This window comes from Rana temporaria, chromosome 6 (assembly GCF_905171775.1).
Source record: "Rana temporaria chromosome 6, aRanTem1.1, whole genome shotgun sequence".
NCBI lineage: Eukaryota > Metazoa > Chordata > Amphibia > Anura > Ranidae > Rana > Rana temporaria.
The window spans coordinates 15,856,786-15,873,771 of NC_053494.1; the positions used below are offsets into that span (position 1 = coordinate 15,856,786).

Below are 16,986 nucleotides of genomic sequence, written 5' to 3' on the forward strand. Positions count from 1 at the left end.
TACGCCGCCGTAACTAAGGGCACAAGTTGTTTCTGAATACAGAACTTGCGCCCAAAATTACGGCGGCGTAACGTGGACAGATAGACCATTCTATCTGAATCCAGCCCACAGAGTGTGATGGAAACATAAGACCAGGGGGCAGATCCACGTACATCGGCGCATATTTGCGTCGGGCGTAGCGTATCTCTGATACACTACGCCGCCGTAACTTACTTTTTTTTTTTAATCCTCAAAGAATGCGCGCCGTAAGTTACGTCGGCGTAATGTATCTTTGGCGGCGTAAGGGTGCGCAATTCAAATGGATGTTATGGGGGCGTGTTTTATGTAAATACGTCGTAACCAGACGTAAATGACGTTTTTTTTTAACGGCGCATGCACCGTCCATGGGGGTATCCCAGTGCGCATGCTCGAAAATAAACCGCAACAAGCCAATGTTTACGACGATGACGTCATTCTACGCAAATCCCTATTCGCGAAGGACTTAGGCAAACGACGTAAAAAATTCAAAATTCGACGCGGGAACGACGGCCATACTTAACATTGAATACGCCTCATATAGCAGGGGTAGCCGAAAAAAGCCGAACGCAAACGACGTAAAAAAAATGCGCCGGCCGGACGTACGTTCGTGGATCGCCCTAACTAGCTAATTTGCATACTCAACGTGAAATTCGACGGAAACGCCACCTAGCGGCCGGCGGAAAAATGCATCTACGATCCGACGGCGTACTTAGACGTACGCCAGTCGGATCGAGCCCAGATGCAGTCGTATCTTGTTTTGTGGATACAAAACAAAGATACGGCGCGGGAACTTTGAAATTACGCTGGCGTATCAATAGATACGCCGGCGTAATTCTTCTGTGGATCTGGCCCCAGGTATGCGGCACCATCAGGTACTTTTATTATATATATATACACTAGCCTGGTTGTGGATGCAGTGGCAAACAAACACCCCCCCCCCCCCCCCGCGCGCACGCACGGCACGTCCCATATTGACCAATCAGATCTGCATCAATTGTTTGCTTCAGCGATGGATTCCAATTGGTTGCTATGGCCAACATCTTTGGTTACCCTCTGTGTTATATATAAGAGTATCTGATTATACTTCTAAGAAGGATCTGGATTTTAGAACTCACCTTTAGGCATACGAGAGCCAGGTGGCCCCAAACCATTGGGTTGCTGTTATTCAAGGCATTGGCCTCCGAGAGCGCTTCCTCAGCCTCCGCCATCTCCTCTAGCTGTGAATAAGAACGCTCTTCAATAATCAAGTTCCTTTTATAACCAGACCAATGCTGCTTCCCCTAGGGGCCCAGAGAAGAAATGTAAAGGATCGCTACATCCAGCTGATTTATTACAGTTTAGGCAACATCGAAGAGGAGAAGAAGAGAAGAAGAGAAGAAGAAGAAGAAAAGAAGGCGACGCAGAAGACCGGCCCCCGCTGGCGAAAGAGCTGTGTTCATTCATAACTGAAGCATAGTAAACTGTTGACCTAGACAGTTACAATTCACTAAAGTATTACAGTATCCCACAAAAGTAAGTACACCCCTCACATTTTTGTAAATCTTTTCATGTGACACTTTGGGCCAGATTCTTGTATCCCGGCGTAAAACTCGGCGGGCGTAACGTATCCGATTTACGTTACGCTGCCGCAAGTTTTACGGGCAAGTGCTTGATTCACAAAGCACTTACCTGTAAAGTTGCGGCGGCGTAGCGTAAATCCCCCGGCGCAAGCCCGCCTAATTCAAATGATCCGGGTAGGGGGCGTGGATCATTTAAATTAGGTGCGTTCCCGCGCCGAACGTACTGCGCATGCACCATCCCTAAAATTTCCCGACGTGCATCGCGCTAAATGATGTCGCGAGGACGTCATTGGTTCCGACGTGAACGTAAATGGCGTCCAGCCCTATTCACGGATGACTTACGCAAACAAAGTAAATTTTTAAATTTCGACGTGGGAACGACGGCCATACTTAACATTGGCTGCGCCTCATATAGCGGGGGCAACTTTACACGTCGCAAATCTTACGTAAACGTTGTAACTTCACTGCGTCGGTCGGGCGTACGTTCGGGAATTCGCGTATTTTGCTAATTTGCATACTCGATCTGGAAAACGACGGAGGCGACACCTAGCGGCGAAAAAAAAATTGCAATTAAGATCCGACAGCGTAAGAGCCTTACGCCTGTCGGATCTAATGGTTATCTATGCGTAACTGATTCTAAGAATCAGGCGCATAGATACGACGGGCGGACTCAGAGATACGACGGCGTATCAGGCGTATCTCTTTTGAGAATCTGGCCCTTTGTATCTACAATGTTGTGTAGTGAGTGTACAGCTTGTATAACAGTGTAAATTTGCTGTCCCTTTAAAATAACTCAACACACAGCCATTAATGTCTAAACCGCTGGCAACAAAAGTGAGTACACCCCTAAGTGTAAATGACCAAATTGGGCCCAATTAGCCATTTTCCTGCCCCGGTGTCATGTGACTTGTTAGTGTTACAAGGTTTCAGGTGTGAATGGGGAGCAGGTGTGTTAAATTTGGTGTTATCGCTCTCACTCTCTCATACTGGTCACTGGAAGTTCAACATGGCACCTCATGGCAAAGAACTCTCTGAGGATCTGAAAAAAAAAAATGTTGCTCTACATAAAGATGGCCTAGGCTATAAGAAGATTGCCAAGACCCTGAAACTGAGCTGCAGTACGGTGGCCAAGACCATACAGCGATTTAACAGGACGGGTTCCACTCAGAACAGATCTCGCCATGGTTGACCAAAGAAGTTGAGTGCACGTGCTCAGCGTCATATCCAGAGGTTGTCTTTGGGAAATAGACGTATGAGTGCTGCCAGCATTGCTGCAGAGGTTGAAGGGGTGGGGGGGTTAGCCTGTCAGTGCTCAGACCATACGCCGCACACTGCATCAAATTGGTCTGCATGGCTGTTGCCCCAGAAGGAAGTCTCTTCTAAAGATGAGGCACAAGACAGGCCGCAAACAGTTTGCTGAAGACAAGCAGACTAAGGACATGGATTACTGGAACCATGTCCTGTGGTCTGATGAAACTAAGATAAACGTATATGGTGTCAGATGGTGTCAGGCATGTGTGGCGGCAACCAGGTGAGGAGGACAAAGACAAGTGTGTCTTGCCTACAGTCAAGCATGGTGGTGGGAGTGTTATGGTCTGGGTGCTGCATGAGTGCTGCCAGCACTGGGGGGCTACAGATCATTGAGGGAACCATGAATGCCAACATGTACTGTGACATACTGAAGCAGAGCATGATCCCCTCCCTTCAGGGACTGGGCCGCAGGGCAGTATTTCAACATGATAACGACCCCAAACACACCTCCAAGACGACCACTGCCTTGCTAAAGATGCTGAGGGTAAAGGTGATGGACTGGCCAAGCATGTCTCCAGACCTAAACCCTATTGAGCATCTGTGGGGCTCCTCAAACGGAAGGTGGAGGAGCGCAAGGTCTCCAACATCCACCAGCTCTGTGATGTCATCATGGAGGAGGGGAAGAGGACTCCGGTGACAACCTGTGAAGCTCTGGTGAACTCCATGCCCAAGAGGGTTAAGGAGGTGCTGGAAAATAATGGTGGCCACACAAAATATTGACACTTTGGGCCCAATTTTGACTTTTTCACTTAGGGGGTGTACTCACTTTTGTTGCCAGTGGTTCAGACATTAATGCAGTGGTATATTTAGGATTTGTGCTGCCCTAGGCCTGTCTAAACTCGTGCAACCCCTAATTTAAATATGATCCATCCCTTCCTGTCAAGGTCACACCCCTTCCTGTTTAAGACCTGCATTGAAATTTTCCAGTGGGGACACTAGTTCTGAGGGCCTTGGGGGGGGGGGGGGGGGGCGATTCACTTAATCTGCAGAAATTTCCTGTTTGGCTATGGGGCAGGAAATAAAGAGAAATGAACTGGGGACTCTTTTCATGCTGCCCCCCCTGCAAAGTGCTGCCCTAGGCCTGTGCCTTGTTGGCCTAGGTCAAGATACAGCATTGCATTAATGGCTGTGTGTTGAGTTATTTTGAGGGGACATTTACACTGTTATACAAGCTGTACACCCACTACACAACATTGTAGCAAAGTGTCATTTCTTCAGTGTTGTCACATGAAAAGATAGAATAAAATATTTACAAAAATGTGAGGGGTGTACTTACTTTTGTGAGATACTGTACATCAACAACCTGTAACTGTGGATGTTGCATGGAGTACATAAGATAGAGAAAGTTACCCGGTAACATGCGATTCCAGTGCCCAGCCAGGTCAGGCAGGTAGGTGACCTCTTACAGGCCAGCAGGTAAGTCTTCTTTGCCTTCTCATACTGCAATATATATACAGACACTGTGAGAGATTCCCTAGAGTCATGATTTGCAGCCAGACAATACAGAGAATGCAGGGACTTACCTCTCCCTCCTGGAGGTAGATGGACCCCAAACGGAGGAAGATGGGGTGCATGTCTGATGCGTCAGACACCAAGCTGAGTGTGTGCTCATAACATTCCCGAGCCTCCCCCTTTCTGCCGCTCAGATAGCGCAGGTGTCCTTTGAACGCCCACACGTCCGGGTTCTGGGGGAGAAAATAATTAGACATGCGCAGAATGAAAAAAATTGTATTGCTTCGATTTGTTATTTACATAAATTTGTTAAATCTGTTTATTTTAGTTTTCGGAATTCATTTCGTTTTTTCGGATTCAAATTAATTTGAATCGATTAGAAAGTTTTTTAATTAATTTTGAATATTTTTAGAATAGTTTTCAAATAAATTTAGAATATTTTTCTAATCAATTTCGAATATTTTTTTAATCAATTTCGAACATTTTTCGAATAAATTTCAAATTTGAATAGTTTTCCAATTTGTGAAGAGAAAGAGAAATATTTTTTTTTCTATTCTATTCCTTTCTTTTGTATTCTATTTTAATCTCTTTGGAAATTATATATATATTTTATTATTAAAGGGCCCAGAGGTCTCCAGGGCCCCGGATGGTTTCTCCCCTTTTTTTTAATATAAAAAAAAAATTATATATATATATATATATATATATATATATATATATATATATATATATATATATATATATATATATAGACATATATATATATTTTTTGTTTTTATTAAAAGGGCCCTGAGGTCTCCAGGGGCCCCGGATGGCAACCCCCCCCTTTTTTTTATTTATTAAAAAATATATATATATATATATATATATATATATATATATATATATATATATATATATATATATATATATATATATATATATATATATATATATATATATATATATAGTTTATTATTAAAGGGCCCAGAGGTCTCCAGGGCCCCGGATGGTATCCCCTCTTTTTTTTTTTATAAAAATTTTGTTTTTACATTTTTTTTATATCTTTTTTTTATTAATGGGCCCGGAGGTAGCTACCCCCCCCCCTTTTTATTATATATATATATATATATATATATATATATATATATATATATATATATATATATATATATATATAATTTTTTTTTATTATTATTCCAAAATAAGACATTATCACAGAGCCAAGGTGTTTCAGAGGACAAATAATGTGCCCTTCATCAGGGCTTGAAGTGAGAGATGTTCATCAATCAGCCATTAAAATGATGAAAACCCACCTAATATTGAGTAGATTCCCCCTTTTGCTGCCACTACAGCCCTGACTCATTGAGACATGGATGCCACTAGACCTCTGAAGGTATGCTGTGGTATCTGGCACCAAGCAGTCAGTAGCAGATCCTTTAAGGCCCGGTTCACACTCGTGGGATGCGAGAACCCTGCAAATCCTGCATCATGGGATTGTGCCCATTGTAGGCACACAATGTGCCCACTGTAGTCGCACAATGTACCAATTGTAGGCGCTTTTGGCTGTGGACATGGGTCAGTCGTGGCCACTAGCTGCTGGCCTCTGATCTAGAGTTTGCATGCAGTGAGGGGGCACCCCCCTCTTACTGCTGTGGTCTGGGCAGTTGTCCCTCCTGCCCACCCCTATTCCACTGCTCCTATATAAGTCTACACCTAGCTTACACTGCAGAATGTACGTAGTAAGACATACCTGGTGGTCTATCTGTGATGCCTCCTGTAGGTTCTCATTGGCTGCGTCAAACTCTTTTCGAAGAAGGTTTATCTGCGCACACATCAGGTAGTACGTACAGCTGGGCCCACCGTCCGGGCTCAAGAGCTCGTGTGCCAGGGCTCTCTGGACAAACTAAACAAAGAGAATTTGAATCTTGTATGTTAAAATCTGTGAATGGACATATAAAAGATAACTGTACACTATATACATCTATTCTTTAATAAAGCTTAACCACTTGCCGACCGCCTCCTGCACATTTATGTCGGCAGAATGGCATGGCTGCGCAAAACAACGTACAGGTACCTTGCTTTGAAGTGCGCCCTCCCGTGACCGTGCCCGTGGGAGCCGTGGAGGCGATGTCCGCCGGTGTCCCGTGATCGTGTCACGGAGCTGCAGAACAAGGAGATCCCTGTGTAAACAAGGAATTTCCCTGTTTCTTGTGACAGGACACTGATCTACTGCTCCCTGTCATCTGGAGCAGTGATCACTGTCGTGTCAATGGTAGCCCATCCCCCCCCACAGTTAGAATTACTCCCTAGGACACACTTAACCCTTCCTCGCCTCCTAGTGGTTAACCCCTTCCCTGCCAGTGTCATTTACACAGTAATCAGTGCATTTTTATAGCGCCAAAAATATGTAGAAGGATACGTATCGGCCTAAACTGAGGAAAAAAATTGCTTTTATGATATATTTTTGGGGATATTTATTATAGCAAAAAGTTAAAAAACTTTTTTTGTTTATAGCGCAAAAAATAGAAACCGCAAAGGTGATCAAACACCACCAAAAGAAAGATCTATTCATGGGGAAAAAAGGACACGTCGCACGATCACACAATTGTCAGTTACCGCAGTGTCGAATCGCAAAAAGTGCTCTGGTCAGGAAGGGGGTAAATGCTTCCGGGCTGAAGTGGTTAAAGGGTAAGTTCACCTTTGTACACTTTATTTTTTATTTTTGTTCCAGCTCACCTATGCACCTTTTATACGCATATTTTCCTCAAATTATATATGCAGTCAGTGGTGTAGCGTGAGTTGTCAGCGCCCGGGACAAGGCAAGACATTTTCACCCCCCGCCAGACTTTTAGCACTCCCTGAGTCCCTTTCCACTACAGTAGTACTGACCAACCCGATTCCTACACTGACCTACCTGACCACTGCACTAACATATCCGATTCCTACACTGACCTACCTGATTCCTACACTGACCACTACACTGACCTACCTGAGTTCTATACTTACCACTACACTGACCTACCTGACCACTACACTGACCTACCCGATTCCTACACTGATCTACATGATTGCTATACTGACCACCACACTGATCTACCTGATACCTACCTGACCACTACACTGACCTACCTTATCCCTACACTGACCTACCTGATTCCTACACTGACCACTACACTAACCTACCTAATACCTACACTGATCTACATGATTCCTATACTGACCACCACCACACTGATCTACCTGATACCTACCTGACCACTACATTGAGCTACCTGATACCTACACTGATCTACCTGATTCCTGCACTACACCCCCCCCCCCCCATATGAACAGTGTAGATCGGTTGATTTTGCTGGCCTCCATGATAATCCATCAACTCAGGGCTCTCCCCAGCACCATGTACTGTTCCCGACACCCAGCCGCTCCTCAGTATCTGCTGCCAAGAGCTTCTCCAATAGCCACCGTACGCTCTGCACTGTCCCTCCCGTCCGCTGTTCTCCCACACACGGAGGGATCATGGGGGACAGACTAGACCACAGGAGTCACTGGGCGGATGGGCAACACAGCACACTTGGGGTGGCACAGTAATGATTTTGCGCCCCCCCCCCAAATGTTGCACCGGGGCGAGGGTACCAGATGCCCTTCCAATGCCACTGCAATCTGGGGACAGACTGTCTCCGGGGACAGGGTCCTCAATCTGGGGACAGACTGTCTCCGGGGAAATGGTCCTCAATCTGGGGACAGAGTGTCTCCGGGGAAAGGGTCCTCAATCTGGGGACTGTCCCCAGAAACTGTGGATATCTGGTCACCCTACTTTAACCCTTTAATTTATGAGCAGCGGTGTCAGGGTCTCACCTGTATGGCATTGACTTGGGACAAGAACTGAGCCGTCTTCATGTAGATGCTGCTGACAGCAGATGGAGGATTGTGGCTTATACTGGACCGAGCACCTGAGGAAGAAACATGTTATAGCAGAATGTTAGTGCTGTACCTAATCAGTCTCAGTTTTTTTTCAGACATGCTCAGTACAATGTAGACAATTAAAAGGAAACCTGGACTGAAAGAAATATTTAAAGTGCCATTGCTGACATCTGCTTGTGGAAATGCTAGTCACCTGGCTGTCATGTTTATTCTTTGACTTCCATACCCTCTAATCTTGTCCAGGACAGAGAACATACCCAGAGACATGTCAGGCATCTTGCACAAGTTGGTCAGCAAAGGAAGCTGCTGTATGTATCTTGGCTGCTCTTTAAATTATGCAGCGCACTTGTGTTAGTGATTTATAGATAGTCATTTATCTGCAAAGCATTTACCTGCGTTTCCCTATACTGCACATGGATGCAGTTCTGCGTTTCTGTTTCATATGAGGGCATTTTAATTGCTTTAGTCCAGGGGCTCTAAACTTTTCAGTATGAGGGTCACATCATAATTTACACATTTTTGTGGGAGGCCCAAAACAAATAACTAACCCCTTTCCCATCAGAGTACCCCTATTTCATCAGGTTTCTCATCAGAGTTTCCCCTTACATCAGGTTGTGATGGACAACGAATACTTTGTTGGGTATCTCCACCAAGAAACTGCTTCCCAAGTCCTGGAACACGAGACCAATGGATCTTGACATAGTTACCCCAAGAAACAGGCAACACCAGTTTTGGTACTCTTCTGAGCTAGAAGACGACAAGTCTGACCTGAAAGGTCAGGCCTCTGAGTCACCTAAGCTGGTTAAATGACATATTAATTTATGTTTCTGGTTACAGGTACAGGGCCAGATTCACGTAGCGCAGCGGATCTATAGATCCGCTCGATCTACATGAATTAAGATCCGCTCCTGCAAGTTTAGGAGGCAAGTGGCTAATTCACATACCACTTACCTCCAAACTTGCGACGGCGGATCCTAACTCCCCCGGCGGAATTCAAATTCCGCGGCTAGGGGAGTGTACTATTTAAATCAGGCGCGTTCCCGCGCCGATTTAAATGCGCAGGCGCCGTCCGGGGAATTTCCCGGCGTGCATTGCTCCCACTGACGTCACTAGGACGTCAGTGGTTGCGACGTGAGTGGGACTTGCGACGCGCGTGTTCGTGAATCGGCGTACGCAAACGACGGAGAAAAATTCAAATTCAACGCGGGAATGCCGGCTATACTTAACATTGGCTGCGCCTGATAAAAGAAGGGGTAAGTATACGACGGAAAACCGCTACGGAAATGACGTAAGAACACTGCGACGGGTCCGCGTACGTTCGTGAATTTGCGTATCTCGCTGATTTACATATTATTTATCGTAAATCAGCGGGAACGCCCCCGGCGCCATTTTTAAATTGAAAAAAAGATCCGACAGTGTAACACATTGTAACACTGTCAGATCTTAGTCCTATCTATGCGTATCTGATTCTATGAATCAGGCGCATAGATAGGACCAGTGTAAGTCAGAGATACGATGGTGTATCTGTAGATAATACACCGTCGTATCTCTTTGTGAATCTGGCCCATAATGTTCAAACAAACAAGTATAAAGGCTTTTATACACTTGAGAAAGACATCCCCCCTTCTCCTGATCATATTACTCTAACAATATACCTGTAACCAGAAACATAAATTAATATGTCATTTAACCAGCTTAGGTGACTCAGAGGCCTGACCTTTCAGGTCAGACTTGTCGTCTTCTAGCTCAGAAGACACAATCCACATCATCATACATATAAACACAGGACACCTTCACACAATAGCAGGAACCCCCAGTAGCAGACTATCCGTCTCCTACATTGTACAGAGGCCAATGTGATCCGCTCTTTCAATTTACATGTATAGTTCAGAATCAAATAAACCAGGAATAGTCTTTGTATATTTTCATGGGAGATATTGTGGATAAATATTACTGTTCCATTTTAAGTAATCCAAGCCATATTCCCAATGTCCACTAAATAGTTGTCCATCATTCTCTCCGTCACCCTGTGCCCCTAATAGGCATCAGGGTGACGTAGACATATGAGGTGCATGGGGAGCTGAAACAAAGTTTCCCCTTAACAGACCAAGGCCCATAGTCAGTAGACAAGAGGCTAGCATTCAGTCCCCTCCAAAAGCCTCTGTCCCGGGTGAGTCTATCACACAGGTGTCTTCAGCAGAGTCCCCCTCTTTCATCAGGGTCCTCATCAGAGTCCCCCCTTAGATCAGGGTCCTCATAAAAGTCTCCTCTTACATCAGAAGTGGAGACCATAGGCAACCTCTGCTGACCCTAACCTTCAATCAATGCACATTGAGGATACGCCTCTGGCCCTTGTTGGGGACCAGATAAGACCTTGTAGTGGGCCAGATGTGGCCCCAGGGCTGTCTTAATGAGAGGGCACACCTGGACACTGCCCAGGGGCCCCAGCTGCATGGGGGGGCCCCTGCACTTTCCCCAAAGCAGCTTGTCCTTGAGCCCACGCTGCCCGAAATTTGGGGCACCATGATGGCACTGAGAGTGATAGATGCACAGGGGAGGCAGTCTGCCTCCTACCTACTTGATGTCTGTTTACCTGCACTGTCATCATTGTAGGGGCCCCAGAGCATTACTTTGCCCAGGGGCCCATGATGCTATTAAGACTGCCCTGTGTGGCCCACGGCCATTGTTTGAAGACACCGGCCCGGATTCAGAGAGCAATTGCGCCTGCGTAACCATAGTTACGCAGCGCAATTGCTTGCTTGCGCCGGCGTTACGAATGCTCCTGATTCAGGAACATCGTAACGCCGACTGCAGCCTAAAATCTGCATGGCATAAGGCTCTTATGCCACGCAGATTTTAGGCTGCATTTTTGCGATGACCGCTAGGGGGCGCTCCCATTGTGCTCAGTGTATAGTATGCAAATTGCATACTAACACCGATTCACAATGTTGCGCGAGCCCTGCGTACGCAAGTTACGTCGTTTCCGTACGGCGTGTTTAGCGTAAGGCTGCCCCTTCTAATAGTAGGGGCAGCCAATGCTAAAGTATACCTGCCGTTCCCGCATCGCGAAATTTGAATTTCACGTCGTTTGCGTAAGTGATTCGTGAATGGCGCTGGAAGCCATTCACGTTCACTTTGAAGCAAATGACGTCCTTGCGACGTCATTTGCCGCAATGCACGTCGGGAAAGTTTCCCCGACGGCGCATGCGCTTTACGATCGGCGCGGGAACGTGCCTAATTTAAATGATTCCCGCCCCCTACGGGATCATTTAAATTACGCGCACTTACGCCTGCCAGTTTTACGGAGCGCCCTCGCAAATTACGGAGCTACTGCTTCGTGAATGAAGCATAGCGCACGTAATTTACGGAGGCGTAGCGTAAATACGGTACGCTGCGCCTCCGTAAGAGGGCGCAAATGTACCTGAATCTACCCCACCGTTTTTAGTCCTGTATGGTCCCATGCCCAATTCTATAGAAGCCATGGCTTCCATATACTCCACTGAGGACGGCCAAATGCGGGTTGGAATAAATGGCTCTGTAATATTAGGCAGCATTTGCACTATATACCAGTGGTTCTGGATGTGCTTTGGCTGATAGGACATGAGAGAATGATTTTCAGGGCTCCACTCACTGTCCTAAAATGAGGAATAATCCTCTTATTTTTGGGATAGGTGATGGAATAAGACAAGTGAATATCTTCTGTTTTATGAAGCCTTCACTGTGCTTCACATTGATTAGAATGGGGGGCTTCTTGATTTATTTAGTCCCTTCACATCATAAACTTTGTGTCCCTTATAAAACACACATATTAATATGTCATGTGGTTGGACATAGTTGGGTACATAGATTTGGGCAGCTTTAAAGGACAACAAGTTCTGCAGATCCCTCACCTCTTCCAGCTTTGCTTTTGGAGACAGTGGATGAAGGGGATATGGGCCCAGCGTTCACTGTCTTCTCTTCCTGGGGATGGCTGGCTTGTGACGTACCTCCTGATGCCGACTGGACTCTGGACGACGTTGGTGCATTCCCGTCTGTTACATCAGCGCCTTCTTTGGAGCCTGCTCCTGTCATTGAAAAAGTTAGAGAAAAAAAATGATTACAGAGAGGAGACAGTTGTAAAAGATTCCCAAAAGCTGGCCATACACTGATAGTGAAATAGAAAAACATTACACATACCTCCATGCAGTGGTCTCCAAACTTCGGCCCTTTGCTTGCATTTTTCTCGCCCTTGGGGCACTTTTCCATCCACTGATACAAGACACCATTCTTCCCACTGACACCAACAATGGGGCATTATTCCTCTCAATGACACCAATGATGGGGTACTATTCCACCCAATGACAACAATGGGGCACAATTTCTCCCACTGACACCAATGATGGGGCTCCATTTCTTCTTCTGACACCAATGATGTGGCACTATTTCTCCCACTGACACCACTGATGAGGCACTATTCCTTCCACTGACACCAACGATGAGGCATTTTTCCTCCCACTGACACCAATGATGAGGCACTATTCCTTCCACTGACACCAACGATGAGGCATTTTTCCTCCCACTGACACCAATGATGAGGCACTATTCCTTCCACTGACACCAACGATGAGGCATTTTTCCTCCCACTGACACCAATGATGAGGCATTTTTCCTCCCACTGACACCAATGATGAGGCATTATTCCTCCCACTGACACCAATGATGAGGCATTATTTCTCCCACTGACACCAATGAACAGGCACTATTCCTCCCACTGACACCAATGGGGCACTATTCCTCCAATTGACATCAATAAGGCACTACTCTTCCCCCTAATTCCAAAGTTTACAGACGCCAGGACAATTTCTACTCCTAATGGCCACAGTCCAGTCCCCCTAAAGTCTAAAAGACAGTAACCTGGCCCCATAGCCGTGTGCACAGGGTGTGCTGGGTGTGCCTGGGCACACCCTAATTACCTTGTGTAGAGCAGATTCCCCCTACTGCCCTGGCTCCAGGCCTAAACATCACAAACCCTTCCCGTGATCCCACTGAGAATCCCATCTCTTGGCTAGAGAGCTGCCCTGCTGACTAGTGTTGAGCAGAATACGCCATATTCGATTTCGCGATATATCACGAATATATAGCCGAATATTCGAGAAATATTCGGTAAATTCGAATATTCGTGATATTTTATCGAAGTGAAATGATTGCGAAATTTCGCTATTGCGAATGCGAACATAATTGCGAAATTTCGACAAATGCTGTAGGAGCACTCTGATTGGCTCAGAATATTCGTGATATTTTATCGTAATTTCGCAAAATGCGAATGCGATATTTATTGCGGAATTTCGACAAATGCTGTAGGAGCACTCTGATTGGCTCAGAATATTCGTGATATTTTATCGAAATTTCGCAAAATGCGAATGCGATATTTATTGCGGAATTTCGACAAATGCTGTAGGAGCACTCTGATTGGCTCTGATGCGGAAGATAGGGCGAAGAAAATAATCGCGCGATATTCCGATTGCCGAATAATCGCATTGCGATTTTTCGGCAAGATAAAATGATCGCTTCAGCTACTCGGCCCAAGGTCTCTAATCATACCAGCAATGCTTTTAGACGTCGATGGAGATCACTTGGATGTGATCTGTTCTAAAAAAAAAAAAATCGAATATTCGGAATAGCGAATATTCACCGCGAAATTCTAAATATATCGCGAATACTCGAATATGCCACATTCGAGCCGAATATTCGCAATACGAATATTCGTGAGCAACACTACTGCTGACCACCTCCAGAAGCAGCCACCAGCAAACTGGACTTTCAGCACCCACACCACGTTGTGCCTTGGCACCACCTATAAGGGTGTTTATATCAGAACCGCGAGGAAAGCCCCCTTGTCACTTTGGCCTGTAAGCAGGTATGTGATTGTTTTGGAACCCCTGAAATGCGTTGGCTCTTTTTACAGTTTATCAATGCTAATAAATAAATTAGAGCTTGAACTTTTGCATTGGTTTAGCCCTGAAATTTATATTACATGGAAAATGAGACCTAGGGAGATTTATCTTACCTTTATCACTGGTCTCTGGAACGGCAGTCCTTCCACTGTCTGGTACTCTGGACTCTGCATGAGCCACCGATCTTTCCAAAGCCAGCTCAGCCTGGTGCAGCTTTCCAGCCTCCGAGAAGGCCATCTCCATCCGGATGTCATTGCCTTGGACCTCATAGAAGAGCCCTGCGTGATACACAGAGAAGGAGGTTCTCCTCAGTCCAGTCTTCATTTTGGCAGCAAATTTTCATTTTGTTTTAGTTTTATGCCCCGTACACACGACTGGGTTTTCCGACGGGATAGGGAATCCTGTGTGTATGCTCCATTGCAGTTTTTCCAACAGCAAAACTGCCAGAATTGGCCGGGCAAAAAAAAAAAGGGAACCAGCTCTCTTTTTTCCCGTCAGGATTCCCGGTGGAAAACGGCAGTTTTTGGCCGTTTTCCTGTGGGGAAAAAGACCGATGGAGCATACACATGGTCGGGATTCCCGAGGAAAAGCTCTCATCTGAGTTTTCCCGACGGGAAAACCGAATGTGTGTACGGAGGAAAAAGTAGAGAGCAGGTTCTCGGTTTTGCCATCGGGATTTCCGACGGACCTTTTGCTATCGGGAATCCCGGTCGTGTGTACAGGGCATCAGTCTTAGGACTAGCGGCCAGCGTAAATATGCACCCTAAGATACGACGACGTAGGAGACTTACGCCGCTCGTATCTAAGCAACTGTGAGGCGTATCTGATTCTATGAATCAGGCACCGAGTTGCGACGGGCCGCACTCAGAGTTACGACGGCGTATCTGGAAAAATTATCGTATGTACGCGGCATTAGTTCCATTTTAGTCTTTGACAAAAAAGCCATTTTAGTTTTAGTTGCATTTTAGTCATCTCAATTGTTTTAGTTTTAGTCGTATTTTAGTAGACTAAAATAGTATTCATTTAGTCGACTAAAATGTTTTAGTCGTTTTAGTTAGCTAAATTACTGGTAAAACTGCCCCAGTCATCCAAGCCTGACTGCTCTAGAACAATTTAAGCTAAAAAAGGGAAACTGTTTGAACTATTATCTCCAGAAAATGAAAAATACCAAAATATTGGTGCCTTAAAGCGGAGGTTCACACAAAAAGTGAACCTCCGCTTTTTGGATCCTCCCCCCCCCCCCCCTCCGGTGTCACATTTGGCACCTTTCAGGGGGGAGGGGGTGCAGATACCTGTCTGAGACAGGTATTAGCACCACTTCCGGGTTCGGATCCCCGTGGGGAATCCAGCCTGTGACGTCACAAAGCCCCCCTCCCCCCGCTGTCTTCTGGGAAACACTGTTCCCAGGAGAAAGCGGAGACCAGTGACGGCGCGCCGCGATCCTTGCGCATGCGCAGTAGGGAATCGGGCAGTGAAGCCACAAGGCTTCACTTCCTGATTCCCTCACCGAGGATGGCGGCGGAAGCAGCCGAGGACCGAGCGATTGCTCAGCCACGGCTCCTGACATTGCGGGCGCGCTGGACAGGTAAGTGTCCATTTTTTAAAAGTCAGCAGCTGCCGTTTTTGTAGCTGCTGGCTTTTAAAAAAAAAAACGGCCAAACCTCCCTTTTAAGACATAGTTTAGAGCACACAGACCGACCCCCCACCCTTTCTCACCTCAAATTCTTACCTATTTTGCACCCCTAAGAATTTTGCACCCCATGCTAAGCCACTGACAAATGACCTGATTTACATTATAAAACCCGAGGTTTGTGAGCTCCTGACCATCACATGTGTATGAGTTTGTTGGACTCCAAAACCATTGGCGTTAATATTGAGTTTCCCCCAATTTTGCAGCTATAAAAAGGCCTCACTCTTCTGGGAAGGCTTTCCATAAGATTTGGAAGTGTGTCTTTGAAAAGTACATACCTAGCACAGTCCAAGCCAAGACACTGCTTGGGTGAACACAAGTTGCGTCTTCAAAAAACACCTCTGCATCCTCATTGTTATCCAACAGAACAGCTACCATACCACACAGGAGCAAACTGCACATAGAAGAAATAGTATTACTACATGTGCACATCCCAGCCACTAGAGGGCAGACATACATGATTATTCGAAGGGACCTTAAACACACAAAATGAGAACAATGTGAGTTATCTATTGTTTCCCCGGAAAAAAAGCCCTACACCGAAAATAAGACCTAGCGTGAGTTTCTGTGATGGTTGCAATATAAGCCTTACCCCGAAAATAAGCCCTAGTTCATGTAATCCATTCTGTAAAAAGATTACATAATGTGCAGTGTGTCTCATTGTGTAACTTTATTGTGGAAAATACCTTATTTACAGCGCTGCTGGACGCTCACGTGACCTGTTGGAGCTCTTCTCTTATCCTCCCAGCTGACGTCAGCAGCCCCTCCCTCTGCAGTGCTTGGAGCGGGCTGACGTGAGCTGGGATCTCGGCTTCTCTCTCTGCAGTTTTCGGAGCGGGGAAGAAGAGCCCGGTGGGTCACGTGAGCGCCCAGCGGAGCTGCAAATAATAGGATTTTTGTACTCACCGTAAAATCCATTTCTCTGAGCTCATGGACGGACACAGCAGCCTTTGACCTTAGGGTTATATTCTCCTGGAAGGAAGCGGATATAACTCTAAGGTCAAAGGCTGCTGTGTCCGTCCATGAACGGAAAAGAAAATAGGATTTTTGTACTCACCGTAAAATCCATTTCTCTGAGTTCATGGACAGACACAGCAGCCTTTGACCTTAGGGTTATATC

The 16,986-nt window shown here is 45.9% G+C and overlaps 1 protein-coding gene across 5 annotated transcripts in view; it reads right to left on the reverse strand.

The window, feature by feature from the left end:
* Positions 1 to 16,986, reverse strand: part of CFAP70 (cilia and flagella associated protein 70) — a 57,847-nt gene that overhangs the window by 3,206 nt on the left and 37,655 nt on the right. For 2 of the 5 annotated variants that reach the window (XM_040356316.1, XM_040356315.1), the window contains exons 19-26: positions 16,145 to 16,260; positions 14,290 to 14,454; positions 12,134 to 12,313; positions 8,178 to 8,272; positions 6,073 to 6,225; positions 4,412 to 4,573; positions 4,239 to 4,328; positions 1,134 to 1,235 (exon numbers count right to left, since the gene is read on the reverse strand). In XM_040356316.1, the coding sequence (XP_040212250.1) occupies positions 1,134 to 1,235; positions 4,239 to 4,328; positions 4,412 to 4,573; positions 6,073 to 6,225; positions 8,178 to 8,272; positions 12,134 to 12,313; positions 14,290 to 14,454; positions 16,145 to 16,260 (1,063 nt within the window). Of the gene's footprint in view, positions 1 to 1,133; positions 1,299 to 4,238; positions 4,329 to 4,411; positions 4,574 to 6,072; positions 6,226 to 8,177; positions 8,273 to 12,133; positions 12,314 to 14,289; positions 14,455 to 16,144; positions 16,261 to 16,986 lie in introns of all 5 variants that reach the window. The other 3 variants (XM_040356314.1, XM_040356312.1, XM_040356313.1) reach the window with 2 other exon arrangements.